General features: G+C 32.9%; 2 protein-coding genes across 2 annotated transcripts; both read right to left on the bottom strand.

Annotated features, from left to right (window-relative positions):
• Positions 1-6295: 6295 nt before the first annotated feature.
• On the bottom strand, positions 6296-7948 carry LOC134723206 (uncharacterized). Its single transcript, XM_063586832.1, has one exon. It carries the CDS (start codon positions 7634-7636, stop codon positions 6659-6661), a length of 978 nt encoding a protein of 325 aa, XP_063442902.1. The 5' UTR covers positions 7637-7948; the 3' UTR covers positions 6296-6658.
• Positions 7949-15604: 7656 nt separating this feature from the next.
• Positions 15605-19054, bottom strand: LOC134720842 (uncharacterized). The gene is made up of 2 exons (XM_063583402.1): positions 18918-19054; positions 15605-17007 (listed from the first exon to the last, which is right to left on the bottom strand). Exons 1-2 carry the CDS (start codon positions 18953-18955, stop codon positions 15678-15680), a joined length of 1368 nt encoding a protein of 455 aa, XP_063439472.1. The 5' UTR covers positions 18956-19054; the 3' UTR covers positions 15605-15677.
• Between the last annotated feature and the right edge of the window lie 1951 nt (positions 19055-21005).

Raw genomic sequence — 21005 nt, 5'->3', positions numbered from 1 at the left:
ATGTATCTATAATATGTATAAAATGTAATTGGATTAACTAAAGGTGACGTTTATAAAAACAAAAATTTATATGAATTAAAACAACCTGGAAAAAATGTCACTAAAACCCCAATTAACTAAGCAACAAAAGTACAAAAAATACGTCGAGTTTCATCTGGTCATTGATTATTAACCAGGTGTATTGATTACACCTGGTCATAGATTATCGACTTAATTGTAATAATGGTACTTTTGATAACTAATTATTGTGTGGTTGGTTGTCAGGTCGAATATTCAAAAGTTAATAACACACTTATAATCCTGGTACTTTTGATAACTATTTACTTTGGATTTATTATTACTCGCGGAATACCATTTTTTGTAAATCAAATATCCACGAAAATTTGTACCAACGATAATAAATGAATACACAGTAACCAAACAAAAATCTATATCTTAATACTTCGTTGGAATGGTACACTAAAATTTTTACAGGGTAAAATAAATAACACATATTTGTTGTTGTGTATCATTCAGATCAAAATTTGTCCCAAACTTGATCATTAGTTGCAGAAAGCGTAACTTTTGACGAGTTTTCGTCCTTTATCTTGACCCTGAAAACCCAGAAATCCTGATAAAGGTATCAAGCTGTAGCCTGCATGGAGAGTTGACCCCAACAGTTATTAGGTGGGTATGAATCTGATCTCGGTTCAGCTGTCTACAGAAGGTCATTTGGACCAAACATACGGAATTTCACATTTATTTCCGATTTTTTACTTCAAATGGACCAAAAACTGGAAGTAGTTGTTTCCTATGTGTATTTCAATAATAATAACGATCGGTAGTTATATGCCTGCATGCTTGCACTCTTTTTGCAAGTTTAAGGCATATGAACTCCCTGTGTAAGACATAGAAAGGAAGCCCATCCTTTCGGAAAACCAAGATTCATCCGATTTTAATTTTCCAAGTCCGGATTTTTGCTCAAAATACAATTTAAACATGAGAAACATGACTATATATAGCTTCAGGATGACGGAACATGCAACACTTTCAAAATAAGTAATATAAATCTAAAAGTATTAAGTGCCAATGGAGTCAAATAACGGATTGTTTCAGGATGACGGAACATGCAACACTTTCAAAATAAGTAATATAAATCTAAAAGTATTAAGTGCCAATGGAGTCAAATAACAGATTGTTTAGAGTAAGAAAACGTGATAAACATACTTTATTAAATTGTCTTTAAAGGGCAACAATTCCTTCAGGCCCTTATTGTAAAGTTTGGTCATATTCAGTAATTTTATATCTTACTTTGCAGAATGTTTTTGCTTTTCAGCTTATCTTATCTATATCAGTATTCAAGATTATAACAAACAAAGTGCAATTTTTCCTTAGAATTACCAATTAAGTTGCAACCCAACAATGAACTGTTAGAATGCTTTAGTTTTTGCGATTTACCTCAAAACTGCACTTTACCTGTTAAATTGTTCCTTTTAAAATTGTTATACGATGATGACTGATGTACCCATATTTTGACTATTTTATTAATTGTGACTGTTAATTTAACGCATCATGTAAATGTATCGGAATTTTATGAGACTGTTATTAAAGTGAGAGGGTTAGCGCTATAGAACCAGGTTTAATCCACCATTTTCTACATTTGAAAATGCCTGTACCAAGTCTGGAATATGACAGTTATTGTCCATTCGTTTTTGATGCGTTTTGTTGTTTGATTTTGCCATGTGATTATGGACTTTCCAAATTGATTTTCCTCTGAGTTCAGTTTTTTTGTGATTTTACTTTATACCCCTTTTTTTTTTTTAATGAAATTGAAAATTAAACGTTAGGTTGTTATCGATACAGTAGTTTGAGGGGGAAAGATGCTTGAAACAGTTAACATCTTACGGACAACGACTATGTCCGACGCCGTGATGGCAAAAGCTCACATTCTCTTTGGAAAGGTAATCTCAAAATATATATACATGTATAAATATATATCATGTAACTTTGATTTCGTTCTATAATTTAACTCAGATCTATCATCATGATCTTAGTAGTGGGAGGACAAGGTGCCAAGGTAATGTTTTATTATCATCATCATTTATTAACGGTCCCTCTTTACACAAACATAATTACATTACAGGTATGTTCCATAAAATCAATAATATTCATCGACTGAAAACAACTCAGGGGCATTCAAAGATTAGATTTATTTTCAAATAAAATCCGTGCTCAAATTCATGACAGAACGTAAAACCTATGACAACGTTACAACAATACATAGGCAAACAAACGAATTACTGGACATGACTCTTATTTTCATGGTTGTTGTATACTAATGTAATAATTAAAATAGTATGCAGTTTTTTTGATTTTAGAAGGTTGTAAAATTGTTGATGAAGCGCACATTTTTTAATATGAATATCTGCACTTCAAACAAAATGTCCTTTGGTCAACAATTCGTTACTCCAATGAAATTAACAAACGATGCATTCATCTCTGGATTACTTTTTCTATATTGGTGTTTTTATACAAGCTTTTGTCTAAACTAGAATTTTCTTATACTACTGTCTGCTATCATGAATTGAATGTGATCATTGTATGAACAAAAATTGGTGAAAGGCGTAACAATGAAATAGATTAAACAATCAATTTGAAAAACAAAATGAATGTTACCCTCTGCGTTATGGTTTATAAAAAATGTACAATACGCATACCAAGTTCTAGGCATTTATCGTTGGAATTTACCGGTCAAGTAAACTGTTGGTTCAAAAAATGTTTAAACGTATCAATCAATGACAAATTAATCATTGATGTTTGATCTTGAACTTACAGTGAACTGAGAATTGTTCCGAAGAGAAAATTCGAAACAGTAAGGCTTTAAATTTCACATTGATATTGAAACGTATGTCTGAGTAGAAACTTTATGATCAAGGGATATGTCAAAGAACTTATATTCCTTTTTCCAAAAGATAGTTCATCGGTAGGTACCAAGAACGTGTTGGTATTATTACGTATCAACTTTTAAAAATAATACACAGTGGTCTTGAAGAATGAATTCAAGGTACTGACGTTGTTTGCCATCTTAATAACGTGTTATAATATTCATTTATTTGTCTTTATAAATATTTCTCTTACTGTTTAGTCTATATTTTGGTGATATTCATTTGTCGTTGGTCCGTCTTTGTGCTATTGTTAGATAGTAAATTTCTGTATTCTTAGCTTTCAATTTTGCTAATGTGCTTTGTCTATATGTCTTTCTGTATTTCTTTGTTCCATATTTATCAAAGGGAAAATGTGGTATGATTGCCAATGAGACAATTCTCCACAAGAGATCAAAATGACACATAAATTAACAACCATAGGTCAGCGTAGGTGTTTGTTTTGTAGTCATTAAGGTTATAACACAATTGTGATTGCTGTACCGCTATATTGTTGACTGAAGTACCTATTATGTCTGTTTGTTTTGTTCAAAAATCGTTGTTCCTAAATGATATAATTTTATGCGACTGTTCTAATAGTGACAGGTTTAGCTATCTATAAAACCAGGTTTAATCCACTATTATCTACATAAGAAAATGCATGTACCAGGTCAGTAAAATGTTTAATGTGTATCAGCTTTTGATTTACCATTTGATTACGGACTTTCCGTTTTGAATTTTCCTCCGCGTTCGGAACTTTTATTATTTTACTTTTTTCCTACAAAGTTAATGATTTCAATTCTCATATTTGCGATAGAAACAACTAAATAAATATCTACTCGCTGATATGATATCAGAGTACTGTAACGGCGTGCACAAAGCTGAGTCCATAAACGTAACGTCTTCAAATTACTTAAATCATTTGCGACGTCGGCATTTTCCCCAAAAAATAAAGCGTAACACTTAGTTTATGACATAGCTTTAAACATAAAAGTTCAATATAACATTTCTTTTTTCTAACAACAAAGCACAGCAAATGCACATTATGCAAGTCTTGAAAAATAATAAGTCCAGAAAATGCCTGTCAGGAATATGACAGTTGTTATCCATTCGTTTGATGTGTTTGGACTTTTGATTTTGCCTCTTGACTTTTGATTTTCCTTTTTGAATTTTGCTCGGAGTTCGGTATTTTTGTGTTTTTAATTTTTATATATATGCTAAGGTAAGTGTAATGGAAATAATAAGCTATATCGTGGACCCTATTCAGAAAATAGTGTTAACGTGTCATTTCTTTAAATTGTAACATAATAGCTGAACATACATTAAAGAACAATTTTGTTTTTCAGCCTAGATTAAATTATTATAACTATTTTAATAATATGTATTCTAATCGCTATTTTGCAACATTTTATCATCAAAAACCTTCCTTTTAAAATAAATGTTGCATAAAACTAATTTTTTAAACGCATTTTACAGTTGCCGTCAACGTTGTGCACGACGTCTGTGTATTATAAAAAATGTAGCATTTTAGTAAGCTATTGAAATAAGAATTATTAGTTGTATAATTCGTGGAATCATTTCATGTTTCTGTTGACCGTCACAAAATATACGTGACAGACAAAGAGAGACATTGCGTAGCTATCTTCGTTTATAAAATCTCCGAATCCGTGTTTCGTCTGTCATTAAAACATAGTAGGAAACTTAAGTTGAATAGAAACTGAAAACTATTCTGAAGTACCTGATTCAACTCTTTGTTTTTCTATAGGATGCGTGTTGCTTTTGCTTTAGTTCTCTGTTTTGATATTTTGAATCTCACTCTATTTATTTTAGTTATCGGTCATGATTCTTCTTCATCCTGTTTCGTGTTTTCATTTCAATTTTTCACGTTCATTGTCATTTTGTTATGGTTATAAAATATCATGTAAATGTAATGATGACTTATATTCGTTTCCTAAAGTTCTACAGCTTCTTATTTAATTTGACCGGCCAAATGTTTTAATTCGAGCGCGCCACTCCTGAATTTCATTGAGAGCGTCATCGGTACAAAATCATTAGCCCAGTATCTATGATGGGTAATTTTTTTTAGGTTTAAACAAAATAATATTATCAAGCTCATGTGTTCGTGCTGCTCAATCAAGAGTTTTATCGACTACTGTTTGTTTTCCCTCATTGTGTCTTTTATATGTTAGTGGTTCAATTGCTTCATGGTTTTGTTTTACTTTACCTTTGATAAGATATAAGTGTAGTCCATTGTCCTATCTTCTCGCTGTTTAAAGAGTACATCAACTTTAGTCTTGTATTATTTTAATTTTAGTTTCTTGTGTACAATTTGGAAATTAGTATGGCGTTCATTATCACTGAACTAGTATATATTTATTTAGGGGCCAGCTGAAGGACGCCTCCGGTTGCGGGAATTTCTCGCTACATTGAAGACCTGTTGGTGACCTTCTGTTGTTGTTTGTTTATGTGGTCGGGTTGTTGTCTCTTTGACACATTCCCAATTTCCATTCTCAATTTTATTGAGTACTCGCAACAGTAAACCTCGTTTGAACATTCAAGTATTTAGTAATGATGTTTCGTTTTAATTTTGCGGTTTACATATTGTCATGACTATTATTCATGTATTTGTGCGTTTCTCTGAGATAAGTGTTGTTATTCAAGCGATATATTTTTTAACACTACCATATGAGCAGGAGATTTTCGTAGCCATAAACCCATGAACAACCCACCATTTCTACTTAAAATGTCCTTTACCAATCGATTTATGACGTTTGATCAGCGCTATACTACTGTTGTTCCTATTGACCTGGCAAAATCTTAAATCATTGGAATCAATTTTAACAATTTTTTTTTTTTTTAGTTTTAAAGATTTATTAGGGTGGCTAGGGTGGGGAAAAAATAATCAAATAAAAATATTGTTTTTTTTTAGTAAATACAGCCATATATACGATAAACCCAACAATTTTCTATATCAACATTAAAAGTCTTACACATGATTAATTTATCACTCTCAAAGTTGGCAAATTTTGTTAACGATCTAGATCAATTATGATCTGCTACTTCAAAATACAAGACGGAGGCAGACACCCGAGCCACTTTAAGTATTATTTAAAAATAAAGTGTTATAGTCTCATTGTAAATATCAAATTTGCATTCATTTTATAAGAAGGAAGAAGTATCATGATTGCCAACGAGACAATTTTTTTATTTTTTTTATTTATTTATCAAACAAATATAATATAAAACAGTACAAATATCAAATAGTAAGTTCATATAAAGAAATGTAATATACTAAACTCATCAAATAATGTATGGAACATTAAAATAACTTTTTTTTTGTTGGGATTTCATAATGGTATCTTATTAAAAAGGACACCCCCAAAAAAAGTATAGAAAATTAATTAATAAAAAAAAGAAAAAATGATTAAGAAAAAGAAAAAAAATATATATATATTTTTATGTCTGCTTATTTCGTATAGTTATTAGTTCATCAAATTATCCTGTAAAGCCTCTTTGTAAATGTACAACGAGACAACTTGATAAACAATTCAAACGAGGAAACTAACGGCCTTATTCATTTACAAAACAGCAATTGTCGGTGCTAAATTGTTTGGCAATTTTCAAACAATTTTGAAAATAGTATCATGTTGAATTGATCTGTGTTTCTTTTTGAAAAAATCTCGCATAACCAATATGACTGAATTTCGTATTTCACAAGATTAGTATTTAATTGTAGTTTTATATTACACAAACATTGATCAGTTGGGCTGCTCGTTTTCTAAATTTTGTATACTTTCAGATAAACCATCAGCAAACTTTTGTGCAAACATATCGGGCATTAACGAGGAACTGTACGAAATTGAAAATTGCAACGCGCCTCGAACTGAATTTGTGTTGACTTTGAAGATTGGTGATCCTTCTTGATTGACATTTGTGTTTGTCTCTATGTCGCCGATGCAAATGTTAGTTTTCTCTGCTATAAAATCATCTGTGGAACCAACATGTGTCAAATCTATAGCTGACACAGGATAATCTATCCAATCTTTTGCTGCAACGAGAAGATTTCCGCTTTCTACTATCTCCCTTATTTTCATCGAAACATCATTTGCTGTATTCCAGAATTGTTTGTTAGAGGTAAACGATGAAGTCGTTTGTAAATAGCATTGTACATTTATGGATGCGTTCCCTCGGAACTCTTCTTTGCTTTTTACATACCTACGTAGATTAACCATAAACTCGAAAGGTAGATTAACTACTTCGTTATTTTTCAAACATGTCTGTGTTAACTTCATGAAGGATGAGATGCACACAGTTAAAAGTAACGCAGTTATTGATCCTTTACATTTCATTCTTGAATCAACGAATGTCTGTGATGTTTTCTTGTCTAACTTCAATTTTAATGTCTTACTAGAACTCAACGTAGATTTTGTATGACCGAATTTATTGACTGCATGTGATAATAACTCTGTAGCTGTGAGAACTTTTTTATTTGGATATGTTGGACCAACATAGTAACTTTCAACCTCTCTTATACGTGTATCACGTGTCATTTCCTCGATCGGTTTACTGTGCTTAAAGATAATGTCTGTTGAGGGAGTCATACCTTGTTGTAGCTTATCTAAATTGTGAACAAATGATGTTATTATCTGACGGTTATACATATAATCTGACAGGGCATGATGAACACCGATCAAAATAGTTATAGTATGTGTTGATTCCACATCGTGTTCCAACATAACAAGTCGCCATGATTTGCCGTTTAAAGAAAAATTATTGAACAAGGAGTCAAAATGGGTTTTCGACAATATCTCAAGGTTATCGACTATATTTGGAATTTCAATCAATTTCACAGTTCGTCCGTTATTCAGAAAGGATTTTCGTAACACAGGATGTTGAATAACCAAAGCAGAAATTGCATCCGATATTTGTTTGATGGTAAACGGGAGTCTGCTTGAGAGAGTAAGTTTATACGGAAACGTATCATCACATTGTAGAATCCAAAAATAAAAATATCTTTCTAAAGATCCAAGTGTCCGTGCTTCTTTCCATTGTAGATTGTTTGGATTCCTGTGTCAAAATAAAGGAGGAATACAAAGTAAAATAACATAAACACAAACAATGATTTGAGAACAAAACAAGCAGACATAAAATAAAAATGTCACATATAGGGGTACAGTAGTCAACTAACTTTGTGTTGTATTCTAAATCCCTTTAAAACAAACAAATATGTAAAAAACCGAAATACAAAATTAACTTATATTTCTTCATAGTATTAACTTCATTACAGCAATGTGCTCCTAACGCAAAAACACTTCAACCAGGTGTATGGGGGGGGAAACGATATAAATTGCATGTTCACCATCACCAATTGGTTGACAAATTCAAATGGTCTGTTTTTCTATTCACCAGTTAAGCTGGGGTCACACATTCATGATTTTTACTGCCGTCCTTGACAGGACCATTCCCGATTAAAATGTGTCAAAAGTCTGATCAAGATCCTGTGAATCGTGAATGAAAATTCAAACTTTAATTGAAACTTGTAAAATAAATAATTTAATCACGACAACAATCAGATATTCAGGAAGCGTCGATAGTCAACCGTTTCCAAGCGAATTTATCCCGTTCTCAATCCGCTTCTAAAGCTGGGGTCACACATTCACGATTTTTACTACCGTTCTTGACAGGACAATTACCGATTAAATTTTATTAAAAGTCTGATCAAGATCCTGTGAATCGTGGATGGAAATTCAAACTTAAATTAAAATTTGTAAAAAAATTAATTTGATCACGACAACAATCAGATAGTGTTCAGGAAGCACCGATATTCAACCGTTTCTAAGCGAATAAGTCCCGATAATCCCGTTCTGAATCCGCTTCTAATCCGATTTGTATTTTTCGCCAGGTAAAATTCGACCGAGTCTGTCACGACTGCGTCCCGACTTTACCAAAATTTAATCCGACTGAGATCAGACAATGACCAGAAAGTGAACCGACACTGACGGAAGTTATTTGTTCGAAAACTGTCGGCATATTCGGGATGATCAGGTACTGTCGGAACGTAATCCTATCACGGTCCGCTCTATCGCATTGCAAACGGCTTTGTCTGGTCTCAGTCGTATTGTATTCTGTAGTTGTCGGGACTCTGACGTGGGTATCATTGACGAATTTCGTATTTATAACGGGACTGTTTCGGAACGGTTTCAGCAAAAAACGGTTCGCACTCGACAAGATCCGGGATGCAATCTGGACTCAATCGGCAGAAAAACAGCTATGAAAAATTACTCCGGATCATTCCCGATCCACAGGACACCGTCCAAAATACACAAGACATTGTTCGGAATTCGATCCGATACAGCAGAATCTGTCACGACATAGCCACGATTGTAATCCGATTAGACAAAAATCGGCTGAGTTGCCCCGAATGTTACGGGACGCACCTAATTGTCGGGATGCTTTGCCGAACTATTCGGACCCTTCCCGATCCGTAGGAATCTGTTACGAACTAAAACGAATGCGTTCAGACAATGATAGGACATTCCAGATAATTGAGGATACCAATCCGACTTTTTCAATTTTCATATCGTATTGCTGTCTGATCTCAAACGGGAGCAATAATCGGCAATGTGTGAACCCCGCATTATCCAATTTTTATCTTTCGCCGGGTAAAATTCGACCCAGTATGTTACGACTGCGTCCCGATTCTACCGAATGTTATCCGACAGAGATCAGACAGTGACCAGACAGTGAACCGACGCTGACGTAAGTTATACGTTCGAAAACTGTCGACATAATCGGGATGAACAGGTACTGTCGGAACGTTATCCTATTAAGGTCCGCTCTATCGCATTGCAAACGGCTTTGTCTGGTCTCAGTCGTATTTTATTCTGTAAGTGTCGGGACTCTGACGTGGGTATTATTGACGAATTTCGTATTAATAACCGGACTGTTCCGGAACGGTTTCGGCAAACATGGTTGCCATCCTTACAAGATCTGGATGTAATCTGGACTCAATCGGCAGAAAAACAGCAATGAAAAATTTCTCCAGATCATTCCCGTTCAACATAACACCGTCCAGAATACACAGAACATTGTTAGGATTTTGATCCGATAAAGTAGAATCTGTCACGACATAGGCACGATTGTAATCCGACTAGAATAAATCGGCTGAGTTTCCCCGAATGTTACGGGACGCACCTAACTGTCGGGGTGCTTCGCCGAACTATTCGGACCCTTCCCGACTCGTAGGAATCTGTTCCGAAATTAAACGACTGCGTTCAGACAATGATAGGACATTCAAATTAATTGATGATAGTAATCCGACTTTTTCCCTTTTCGTTTCGTATCGCTGTCTGATCTCAAACTGGAGCAATAACCGGCAATGTGTGAACCCCGCATTACATCTTTAATGTGGTACCTAACCCTGCACGGAGATAACCCTGTAAAATCAGCTAAAGGTTTTAATTACGTTCTAAATTATTGTTCGTCAAACTGTTATTTATCCAATGAAATTTTTCAGAGAAAGTAATTGGGTCAAGTTTTTTGATTTTTTATATTTTTTTCAAAGGAAAAAAGTATATATTTTGTCCAATAGTTATCAAAAGTACCAGGATTATAATTTTATACGCCAGACGCGCGTTTCGTCTACATAAGACTCATCAGTGACGCTCAGATCAAAATAGTTAAAAAAAGCCAAATAAATACAAAGTTGAAGAGCATTGAGGACCCAAAATTCTAAAAAGTTGTGCCAAATATGGCTAAGGTAATCTACTCCTGGGGTAAGAAAATCCTTAGTTTTTCGAAAAATTCACAGTTTTGTAAACAGAAAATTTAAATAAATGACCATATAATTGATATTCATGTCAACACCGAAGTGCTGACTACTGGGCTGGTGATACCCTCGGGGACGAAACGTCCACCAGCAGTGGCATCGACCCAGTGGTGTAAATAGTTATCAAAAGTACCAGGATTATAATTTTATACGCCAGACGCGCGTTTCGTCTACGTAAGACTCATCAGTGACGCTCAGATCAAAATAGTTAAAAAAGCCAAATAAATACAAAGTTGAAGAGCATTGAGGACCCAAAATTCTAAAAAGTTGTGCCAAATACGGCTAAGGTAATCTACTCCTGGGGTAAGAAAATCCTTAGTTTTTCGAAAAATTCAAAGTTTTGTAAACAAAAAATTTAAATAAATGACCATATAATTGATATTCATGTCAACACCGAAGTGCTGACTACTGGGCTGGTGATACCCTCGGGGACGAAACGTCCACCAGCAGTGGCATCGACCCAGTGGTGTAAATAGTTATCAAAAGTACCAGGATTATAATTTTATACGCCAGACGCGCGTTTCGTCTACATAAGACTCATCAGTGACGCTCAGATCAAAATAGTTAAAAAAGCCAAATAAATACAAAGTTGAAGAGCATTGAGGACCCAAAATTCTAAAAAGTTGTGCCAAATACGGCTAAGGTAATCTACTCCTGGGGTAAGAAAATCCTTAGTTTTTCGAAAAATTCAAAGTTTTGTAAACAGAAAATTTAAATAAATGACCATATAATTGATATTCATGTCAACACCGAAGTGCTGACTACTGGGCTGGTGATACCCTCGGGGACGAAACGTCCACCAGCAGTGGCATCGACCCAGTAGTGTAAATAGTTATCAAAAGTACCAGGTTTTTTTATGTAAGATAAGCGAGCCAAATTAATTTAAGTCAAGGTGTTATGTATTACCTTAATTGTTTCAAAATATAAGAATATTTTTCTTATCTGCAAATGTATTACTGATGTCTTATTTCCTGTTAAGAAATTGTAAGTGAATTTACACAACGACTTTTGACTCCAAAGTTTATATTTTTTCAACGGGTTAACTGCTCTGTGGTAGAACATCTTGGTGGCAAGTCAAGTGTGAGCAACGTAGAGAAGAAAAATTAGCTTTCTTTTTGGGGAAAATTAACTGCATTATAACTTCTTTACTTGCCAAAATCATCGAAAAACAGTAAACTTTCAGCTTAAATCTTTGGGCATATTGTACGGACCTTAGGAAGCACGTTTTGATATTAGTTTTGATCAGAAATTGCTTAGTTAATATTTCTTTCTTACCTCTACATTTCATAAATATTCTTATAAAAAGAAAAAACCAGGTTTCAACGGAAAATTTAGTGTATTTCAGTGGTATTAAATTTGATATAGTACATTCAGTAAACTTTAGGTTAGAAATACGGTTGTGTGTCATATATCATATGCATGCGTGTCCGACAATTCAAAACTATAGGCAACACATAGTATAATTAATCTTGTTTATAAGAATAATCTAATACAAGCAAGTGTGGCATTGAATAACTCTGTTTAGAAAACTTGTTCACTTGTTTGATTGAAACAAGATTTGACATTATAGTATGTAACGTATCAACTTTATAAAGATTGATTTTTCAATTAACAAGTGGGTCTCACCTTTTATATAGCCTCTCGGTAAAACTTAGCATCCAGTTATAAGGGAATGTCAGAATCGTCCTCAAAATTGATGTTAGTAGACAGGCACATGTGAACACCTTTTCCCTTATTTCATTAAACATGGTATCGAATGTTTAAAAAGTAAAATATTTACTTAGTTCGTGTAATGAATAACAAAATGTGTGGCCAAATGTTGGTGTATTACATTCTATTTTGTCGACAACATATACAATGATATAACCACTCATTCGAAAACTAAGGTAGAAATTGTTAAATAGGGCAGTTCATGTCAATGTATACTGAATATTTAAAATGTAGATAGACTAGACTGCTGGTTTATCAGGTATAACGGTATTTCACATAGCATACACATATGTTTGTCATAGTTTGAAGTTTGTCTGCATTTAGCTGTATACAATAATAAAATTGAGAATGTAAATGGGAAATATGTCAAAGAGGCGTTTTTATAACGCTTTAGAAAATGACGATGTCGCACTGCAAAATCTATTCTGAACTCAGAAAGAAGTGTGCAACATAAAAAAAACTTCAAGAATGTAGAAGCTTCTCGTGGTCGTAGGTAGTCTTTTTTTATATCGCTAGATTATTTTTGCTGTTGATTCCTCGTCTCATTTTCTAATATACATAACTTAACACGGTCATTGCCACTGCTAGCAGACGTTTCGTCCCCGAGGGTATCACCAAACCAGTAGACAGCACCTCGGTGTTGACATGAATATCAGTATATGGTCATTTTTATAAATTAGCTGTTTGCAGTAGTATGAATTATTCGAAATAATTTTTTTGTACTCAAGTTTTTCTTATCCGAGTCAAAGATTACCTTAGCCGTATTTGGCAAAACATATTGGAATTTGGGGTTCTCAATGTTCTTCAATTTTGCACTTGATCTGAGTGTCACTGATGATTCTAATGTAAACGAAACGCGCGTCTGTCGTATCAAGTTAAAAGTAGTGTGCCTTTGCTAACTATTAAAAGAAACACGCTACTAGTATACAATCCAGTGGTTTCTGTTTGTTGCTTTTATAATATTTAAAATTTGAGAATGGAAATTAGGAATGGGTCAAAGAGACAACAACTCGACCATAGAGTAGAAAACAATTCTTTACCTTTTTTTTCATTAATCAAGTCGTTCGGTGTTTCGTTTGAATTGTTTAAAATTTTGTAATGATAGAGAGCCTTTCATAGCTGACTATAAAGTATGGGTTTTATTAATTGTTAAAGGTTGTGACTTGACCTATAGTTGCTTATATCTACATATATATATATATACATCATTTAGACTCGTGAGGATAGTTGTCTCATTGTCAATCATAGCACAACTCCTTACTATCTTTGTATTAGTGATTTTTGCATAGGTTTGAGATAGTGTTCACTAAGAAAAAAACATCGTTACATTTTTGTTGTTGTTTTTATTAACTATGAAATATCAAGATCCTCTATATTTCGTCGAGTAATAGATCGAGGTGTTCACAACGGTTGATTGCACTGACGTCATGTTTTATTAATTAGTTACCCGGAACGATTGATAAGTTGTTATTTTTTATATTTGAAATTTTAAAATCGGGGTTGTGAAAATCACCAAGCAATGTGACTGGGGAATAGAAATATGTCTTCTTCCGACTAGCAGTTAAACCCTGTCCAAAGTGGGCTGTCCGTTTGGCTGTGCTGGGTGTATTAGTTTACGTAGCCACGTCAGGTCAAAATGGTGATTTTAAATCCCTGCCTCGTGTAGAGAGATTGTCATGCTCATTTGATTTAATGTGTGTTGCTTTCGTCTTTTTAGTTTAGGTTGTTTTTAAATATGATTTATTAATTACCCTGAACGATTGATAAGTTGTTATTTTTTATGTTTGAAATTTTAAACTCGGGTGTGTGAAAATCACCAAGCAAGGTGACTGGGGAATAACAATATGTCTTCTTCCGACTAGCAGTTATACCCTGTCCGAAGTGGGCTGTCCGTTTGGTTGTGCTGGAGGTATAAGTTTACGCAGCCACGTCCGGTCAAAATGTTGATTTTAAATCCCTGCTTCGTGTAGAGAGATTGTCATGATCTTTGCTCGTGAAGAATCCGTCCAACAACTATTCTAGTGGCCTGTTATAAGGCTAGATTTTCGACCCTTTTCCATTTATCCTCGTTTTCCCGTGGCAGTAAAATTTACCCGACCTCTATTCTAGCTGATCGCTATGACTGGACCTATCTATATTGTATCTATCATTTTTTGTTCTCGTATGGAACATACATGAAATATTTGTCACTGGACGTTAAGCAAACAACAATTAATCAATCAATCTTTTTTGTTTGATTGATTATTTGTTTTTCATGTTTTCTTTCGTCTCTTTTATTGATTTTATGTGTGTTGCTTACGTCTTTTTAAGTTTGGGTTTGTTTTTAAAGATGACATACATTTATGCTAAGGTTTTAGCATTTCATATGCTTGCTAAAGTTTTAGTATTTCAAAGGTGTTCCTATTATGTATATGTTGATTGTTAAATATAACATAGATCTTCCTTCTTAGGTTTTAATAGTTCTTATGTCTTTCTATGAGACTTATAAAGGTTACTGTTTGAGTATAAAGTAAAATAACCAATATACCGAATTCGAAGGAAAATTTAAACCTGAAAGCCCCTTGTAGAATAACCAAATCGAAGGCTTAAACACATGAAACGAATTGAAAACAACTGTCATATTCCTGACATGGAACAGGTATTTCCTTTTATAGAAAAGGTTAGATAAAACATAGTTTTATAGCTAGCTTAACATTTTTTATGTATAGGATTTGATAGAATATAACATGCATATTTCTTCCTAGGTTTTAGCATTTCGTACACCTGATTGTTCGGTATAGGTTTATGCTTGAATATGAAGTTCATCTGTCTGCTAAAAAAAAAAATTTCTTGTAGCGTTCCATGTCTATCTCTTTCTGCTAGTAAACGCTATCTGTTTGAGTAATTTCGTTTGTTTAGTATAGACTTTTAAAATTAGTTTATCGTTTGTGTATATTTGATTTATTATCATGGTATTTTGGATTTACAGCTGTCTATAAATGGGCATATAAGAATGATTTTAATCACCAGATCAAAAATGGCATAACTAAGCATTCCTTGTCATACAAGTAATATCTCCAAAAACATGTTAGGGAATAAGCAGGATATTTCTTCTACTAGTTGCTGTCTTCAAATTAAAATAATTTTGGTAATCAAGTCATTTAAACTATGAAACATGATTTAATTTCAAAAAATATATTTGTTTTGGTTTTATTTCTTTGATAAACATTCTTGCAACGGAGGTTGTTCAAAATAAATATCTAAAGTTTGGATACATTCACTATATGTTGGATAGTTTCATTGATTCCATTGGTTAACGCTTGAGCAAATTGATCAGGTATAAAAGACGAACCATACGCTATACAGAAATGCATTTCACCTCGGGAAAAATGAGTGATGACATGAAATAACGCGGACAGGTCTTGATTGGCATTTACGTTTACTTGAAGGTCTTCTAGGCGAATGGTCGTCTCGTCTTCAAGGAAATCATCTATAGAACCAACGTGTGTCAGAGCTATTATCTCCCGCGGTATATCTATCCAGTCTTCTGCTGAAGTAAGGAGTCCCGCGGAATCGACTATCTCACGAATTTTGTCTGAGATTTCATTGGCCATCAGCCAGAATTGCTTGTCCGAGCTTACAGGAGCGTCTAACTGCAGAAACAAGTGTACGTCTATACTAGCATTCCCTCGGAATTCTTTCTGGTTTAATATGTACCTACGTAGATTAACCATGAATGCGAATGAAAGATCTACAATTTCATCTTGTTGAAGACTTCCACTTATCAATTTCATGAAAGATGTAATACATACTGATAATATCAAAGCGTTAATCGACCCATTACATTTGCTACGAGAAGCAAGAAAAGAACGTGTTTCGTGTTTGTCAAGACTCCATTTTATTGTCTGGCTAGAACCACAGGGACATTTTAATTGGTTGAGCCTCTCGATTGAGCGGGACAATATTTCGAAGGCTGTTGAAACTTTCTTGTTGACAAATCTTCGATCGATTCTGTAGCTTTGGATATCTTTGACAGGCACATTTTTTGTAATATCTTCGATTGGCATGGTAAGATTAAATTCAATATCTGTTGAAGGTGTCTTACCTAGTTGTAACAGATGCAAATTGTTTACAAAAGTTCTAAGTATCTCTCGATTATAAATATAATCTGATAAGGCATGGTGAACTGCAACCATTACTTCAATAGTATGTGTAGAGTTGGCAGTGGGCTCCAGTAGTATAAAACGCCAAAGTTTACCATTCAAAGAAAATTCGTTAAAAATTGAGTAAAAGGGTGTCTTCGGTAAAATTTCAAGATGATTTGATTGATCGTTGGTTTCATTTAATTCAATATTGCTTCCGGTATCCACGAATGACTTGCGCAAAACTGGATGTTGTTTGACCAGATAAGATATTGCATCAGACACGTGTTTTACAGTAAATGGGTATTTACTGGATAGCGACATTTTATATGGAAATGTATCATCACATTTCAAAGTCCAGAAATAAAAACTCCTTTCTAAAGGTCCAAGTATGCGTGCATTTGTTTGGTGTGTGCAGATTTTGTTGCTGTTTGATTCACTGCCATCCCTGAATGAAAAATAAGAATTCTAATTATTATGTTTTGAAAGTCTGGATGAGGTCTTCAGTTTCTTTATTCTTTAAATTATAAGAACATGTTTCATGATTCTTTATCTATTCTGCCCATTATTTTCTGTTCTTTACATTCAGAACCCCGTCATTTTCTATTCTTTGTTTTGTTCCTCGTTTTTCTGCACTTTTTGTTATTTTATCTTGTAGTCTGTAAACCCCCATTCAGACCCACTTTTGAAATTGGATTGTTTGAATAATCGAATTCTCTGTAAAAGTAGATGAAAATGGACAATAAAAGGTAAAAAGACAGAACATATTTGTATTATGTTGTTTGTTTGAATTTGGTATGCTTTTAGAAAAAATGTAACAAAACGGGAATTATTTACAATTTTTAAATAGTTTCTGATGTGACTGTCATAACGACTATTTTTTTTTAGGATTTTAGCGGTATTTTTAAAAATTATAAAAAAAAATTAAAGAAAGACTGAAATGTCACCTTTTAGATTACAAAATAATCAACACATATTATGCGATTGTCATTGTCAGTAAAATAAGTGATTTGTCATAGATCTTCATCTGCTTATAAGAAGAACCGACTTCAATCTAAATTTGTATTACCAAGATGAAAAAAATATATTGGCTAGATGTATTTTATTTAGATTTACAGTGGGCTCTAAGAAACATTAAAAAAACGTAGATATATACATTTGTAACTGTAATATTTTGCTATTATCTGAAATTAATAACCTGTTAGTGTTAATCTGTCTGTAAATCAACACGCATCATTATTGGTTCAATTTAAAAATTGTGATGACTTCTTTAAATTGTGAAAAAATGAAAACACGCATATACATGTACAAAATATAAAATGTAATAGAACGGATGTGATTAATTTATATAGATTTGTACATGTGAAAATGGTTTGATATGTTATCCTCAAATTCCCTCAAAATATATCTAGGCTAGAGTGTACCCCTTTTTCATCCTCAAATTACAAAACAAATATAGGCTCAGATATACTATTTTTTAACGCATCGTTTGGCAGTATTTGCTCACGTTACAGATATGCTACAACTGCATTATATGAAATAATTATGATGATATATCATATATCATTATAGTGATGCAACAATAAAAAGCAATTGCATTCAATTTGACTTTTAAAAAAAAGATAAATGAATGAAGACTTGTATATATACTATTCATTAGGAGCCATTGTTCTTATCAAAAAATGTAAATTTATTCGGTGAATCGATTCAGCATATAAAATAAGTTACAACTGTTGAACATATGTGAGTTAACATAGCTTAATAACTTCCATCATATATAGCATATTTAGCAATTGCTTTGTTAGAATCATACAAATATGAATCAGAAAGAAAATTTCAGAAAAATTCTTAATAGATATAACTTTCAAAAGCTTTAACATTGTAACTTTGATATTACGTTATCTAATATCCATAGATAAACAGTTTCAATTGGTGTGTTGCTATCTAATTGAAGTCTGTCCTGTTCATTTCATTTCATTCAGATCAGTTTGATTTGGCTAAAAGTCATAAATAATATATGTTCTGAAAGTAACACGTTTTAGAATATGACTTTCTTAATGACCTTTATGATAGATTTTTCCTGTTAGTCACTCAATATCAAGATATTTTTTCTCTAGTTTCTATATTTAAAGATGATACAACTTAAATCGACCTCGATAGAACAAATGTCAATCAATTATTGATAAAAAAAAATCTGTAATTCTTAACTTGGAAACAAGTAGCGAAACGTCCATACGATGGTCTGTATTCAAATATCAACTTCTCATTGGTATATTTAAACGCGGTTTTTATTTATTTTGTATTTTGTGAAATTTCTATGCATGTATTTTTTCTTCATATGCTCATAAAACATCCTACCTTGCAATAAAACCAGTTGCTTTCTTAGAGTTAGCCATTTAAATTACACAGAAGTTTATACCATGCAATACTTATTGCTTTGACCGCACTATACAATAAGTATTTGCCAATTAAGTCGTATAATTTTATCAATCGGGAAAAATAACGGATGTCCTTCCACAAGAAGGAAATCCGATGTCGGTCGAAAAAGAAAAATACAACATGTTTTGTTTGTTGGCAACATATCTATATCATAATAAGCTGCTTTTGTGTTTTTCAAGTGATATGATTTACCTTTTCCTAGTGAATATTTGCAAACAAACAAAAAAGATATCTACATTCATATTAGGTCAACTTTATCTGAGATAGTTGGAACCTTAGTTTCTTAATTTATCAATAGAAAAAAATCCAATTTATATCATAAATCATGTCAAGATGGAAGCTCTAAAATTTCGAACATATTTAAGAAAACATATGATAAGTAGCCGTACGGTGACCTATGGTTATTAATTTCTGTGTCATTTTGGTCTCTTGGTGAAGAGTTGTTTCATTGGTAATCATACCACATCTTCATATTTTCAAATCATCAGATTCGATAGGTTTAATAGAATTCTCTATCTTTATTATTGTATCTGACATTGTCCTATATCATGAAATTCTGAGATTGTTCATGACGTCGTCAGTCAAATTACTGTGCCTTCAACACAGAGCCTTTAAATCTGTATTCTTCAACACAGAGCCTTGGCTCACACCAAACATTAAGGTAGATTCATGACAGATCGCCATCTTAGATTTTACAATCCCAGTAAAAAAATCGGCCTAGCCATCTACAATCTTGGAGACAGACTATTTATTTATATAAAGAAAACTTAATGATTTATAGTGAAACTCAAGATATGTTGAAAAAATATAAAATTAAGTGATTTTAGAATCAATTCTTCTAAATAATCCATTTAAGGGAAGATAACTCGTTTATTAAAATATATATATACTGGACAGATAGGTAATATTCATATTTTTACTTGTAGCAGGAAAACAATTTCGGTGACACCCTTTTTTTTAAAACATATAAAATTTATCTCACAGTTTATTTCAAAATTCTATCACATAGATGATTTTTTTTTGTACATACCAAAAAAATAATGACCAATCTATCCAATTTTTCAACGACTCGGCTTGGAAAATAGCACGGTGATCCATACTTTTTATATGTTTGAAGAAAGCATAGTTACATCTTCGTTTTGGCACAAAGTATAAGAAAATTCTATATCAAGAAATATATATACCTATGATCTATCTAAAAGGTACCCAAAAATGACCAGTGTAAAGCCATGGAAACAGGGAAAATAACGGTGTAATCTATTATATGACAAACACTTATGAAGCACATCAAAAACGACAACCACTGAACAACACGTTTCTAACACAGGACAGGTGCAAACGAATACCTCGGCGGGTTCAAACGTTTCAACCGGCGCCTGTTGAATACAAATACAAAATACAAAGTCTACTTATGAGTTCCATTGCAAATGATCACAATCAAATTGGTCAAACAGACGCTGGATCTATTCTTATCTTTTTTCAGCCATTATCAAGCCGATGCAAAAAAAAATACTAATATTCTGAATATTTACAATATTTTTCTTGAAGTTTATTACTATTGCAAAGAAAAGATAAAATTTTAATTTCATATAATATCCTTTGTGGTTCTGAATTTGGTTTAGGGTCTACACATGACAAACTAAATTAAGAATATGCAACATACTTGCAAAACCACGTCTGTTTTTGGTAATTTTCGAGAATTGACCTTCTTGGTTAATATTTTATGACTTCCTGACGTATATAGGCACTATGTTTTAATATTTGAATATTAATAAATGTCCCGTCAACCTAAAAGAAAGCAAAATTTTAAGAATTATTTTTGGAGCGGTATCTGCACCTGCTGGCACCCTGCAGAATCCACCACTGCGCAAGTCATTATTTAAACAAAACGGTGCATACGACAACACAATTAAGTCTGTGTCCACACTTCTTTATTACAAACAAAAAAGTGAGATAAAACTTGATTTCGATAAATTCTGTTAAAAAAAAAGTAGTTCACCGATTTAC

The sequence above is a fragment of the Mytilus trossulus genome, chromosome 6 (genome assembly GCF_036588685.1).
Source record: "Mytilus trossulus isolate FHL-02 chromosome 6, PNRI_Mtr1.1.1.hap1, whole genome shotgun sequence".
NCBI classification, from domain to species: Eukaryota; Metazoa; Mollusca; class Bivalvia; order Mytilida; family Mytilidae; genus Mytilus; species Mytilus trossulus.
Note: the sequence above shows the minus strand (reverse complement) of the source record. Positions and strands in the feature narration are given on the sequence as shown.

Excerpts from the sequence above, each read along its gene's own strand:
- LOC134720842 (XM_063583402.1), bottom strand. The coding sequence starts at position 18,955 with ATGGCTAACTCTAAGAAAGCAACTGGTTTTATTGCAAG. Across the intron at positions 17,008-18,917 it reads GCAACTGGTTTTATTGCAAG|GGATGGCAGTGAATCAAACA; the intron begins GTAGGATGTTTT and ends TTTTTCATTCAG.
- LOC134723206 (XM_063586832.1), bottom strand. The coding sequence starts at position 7,636 with ATGTTGGAACACGATGTGGAATCAACACATACTATAACTATTTTGATC.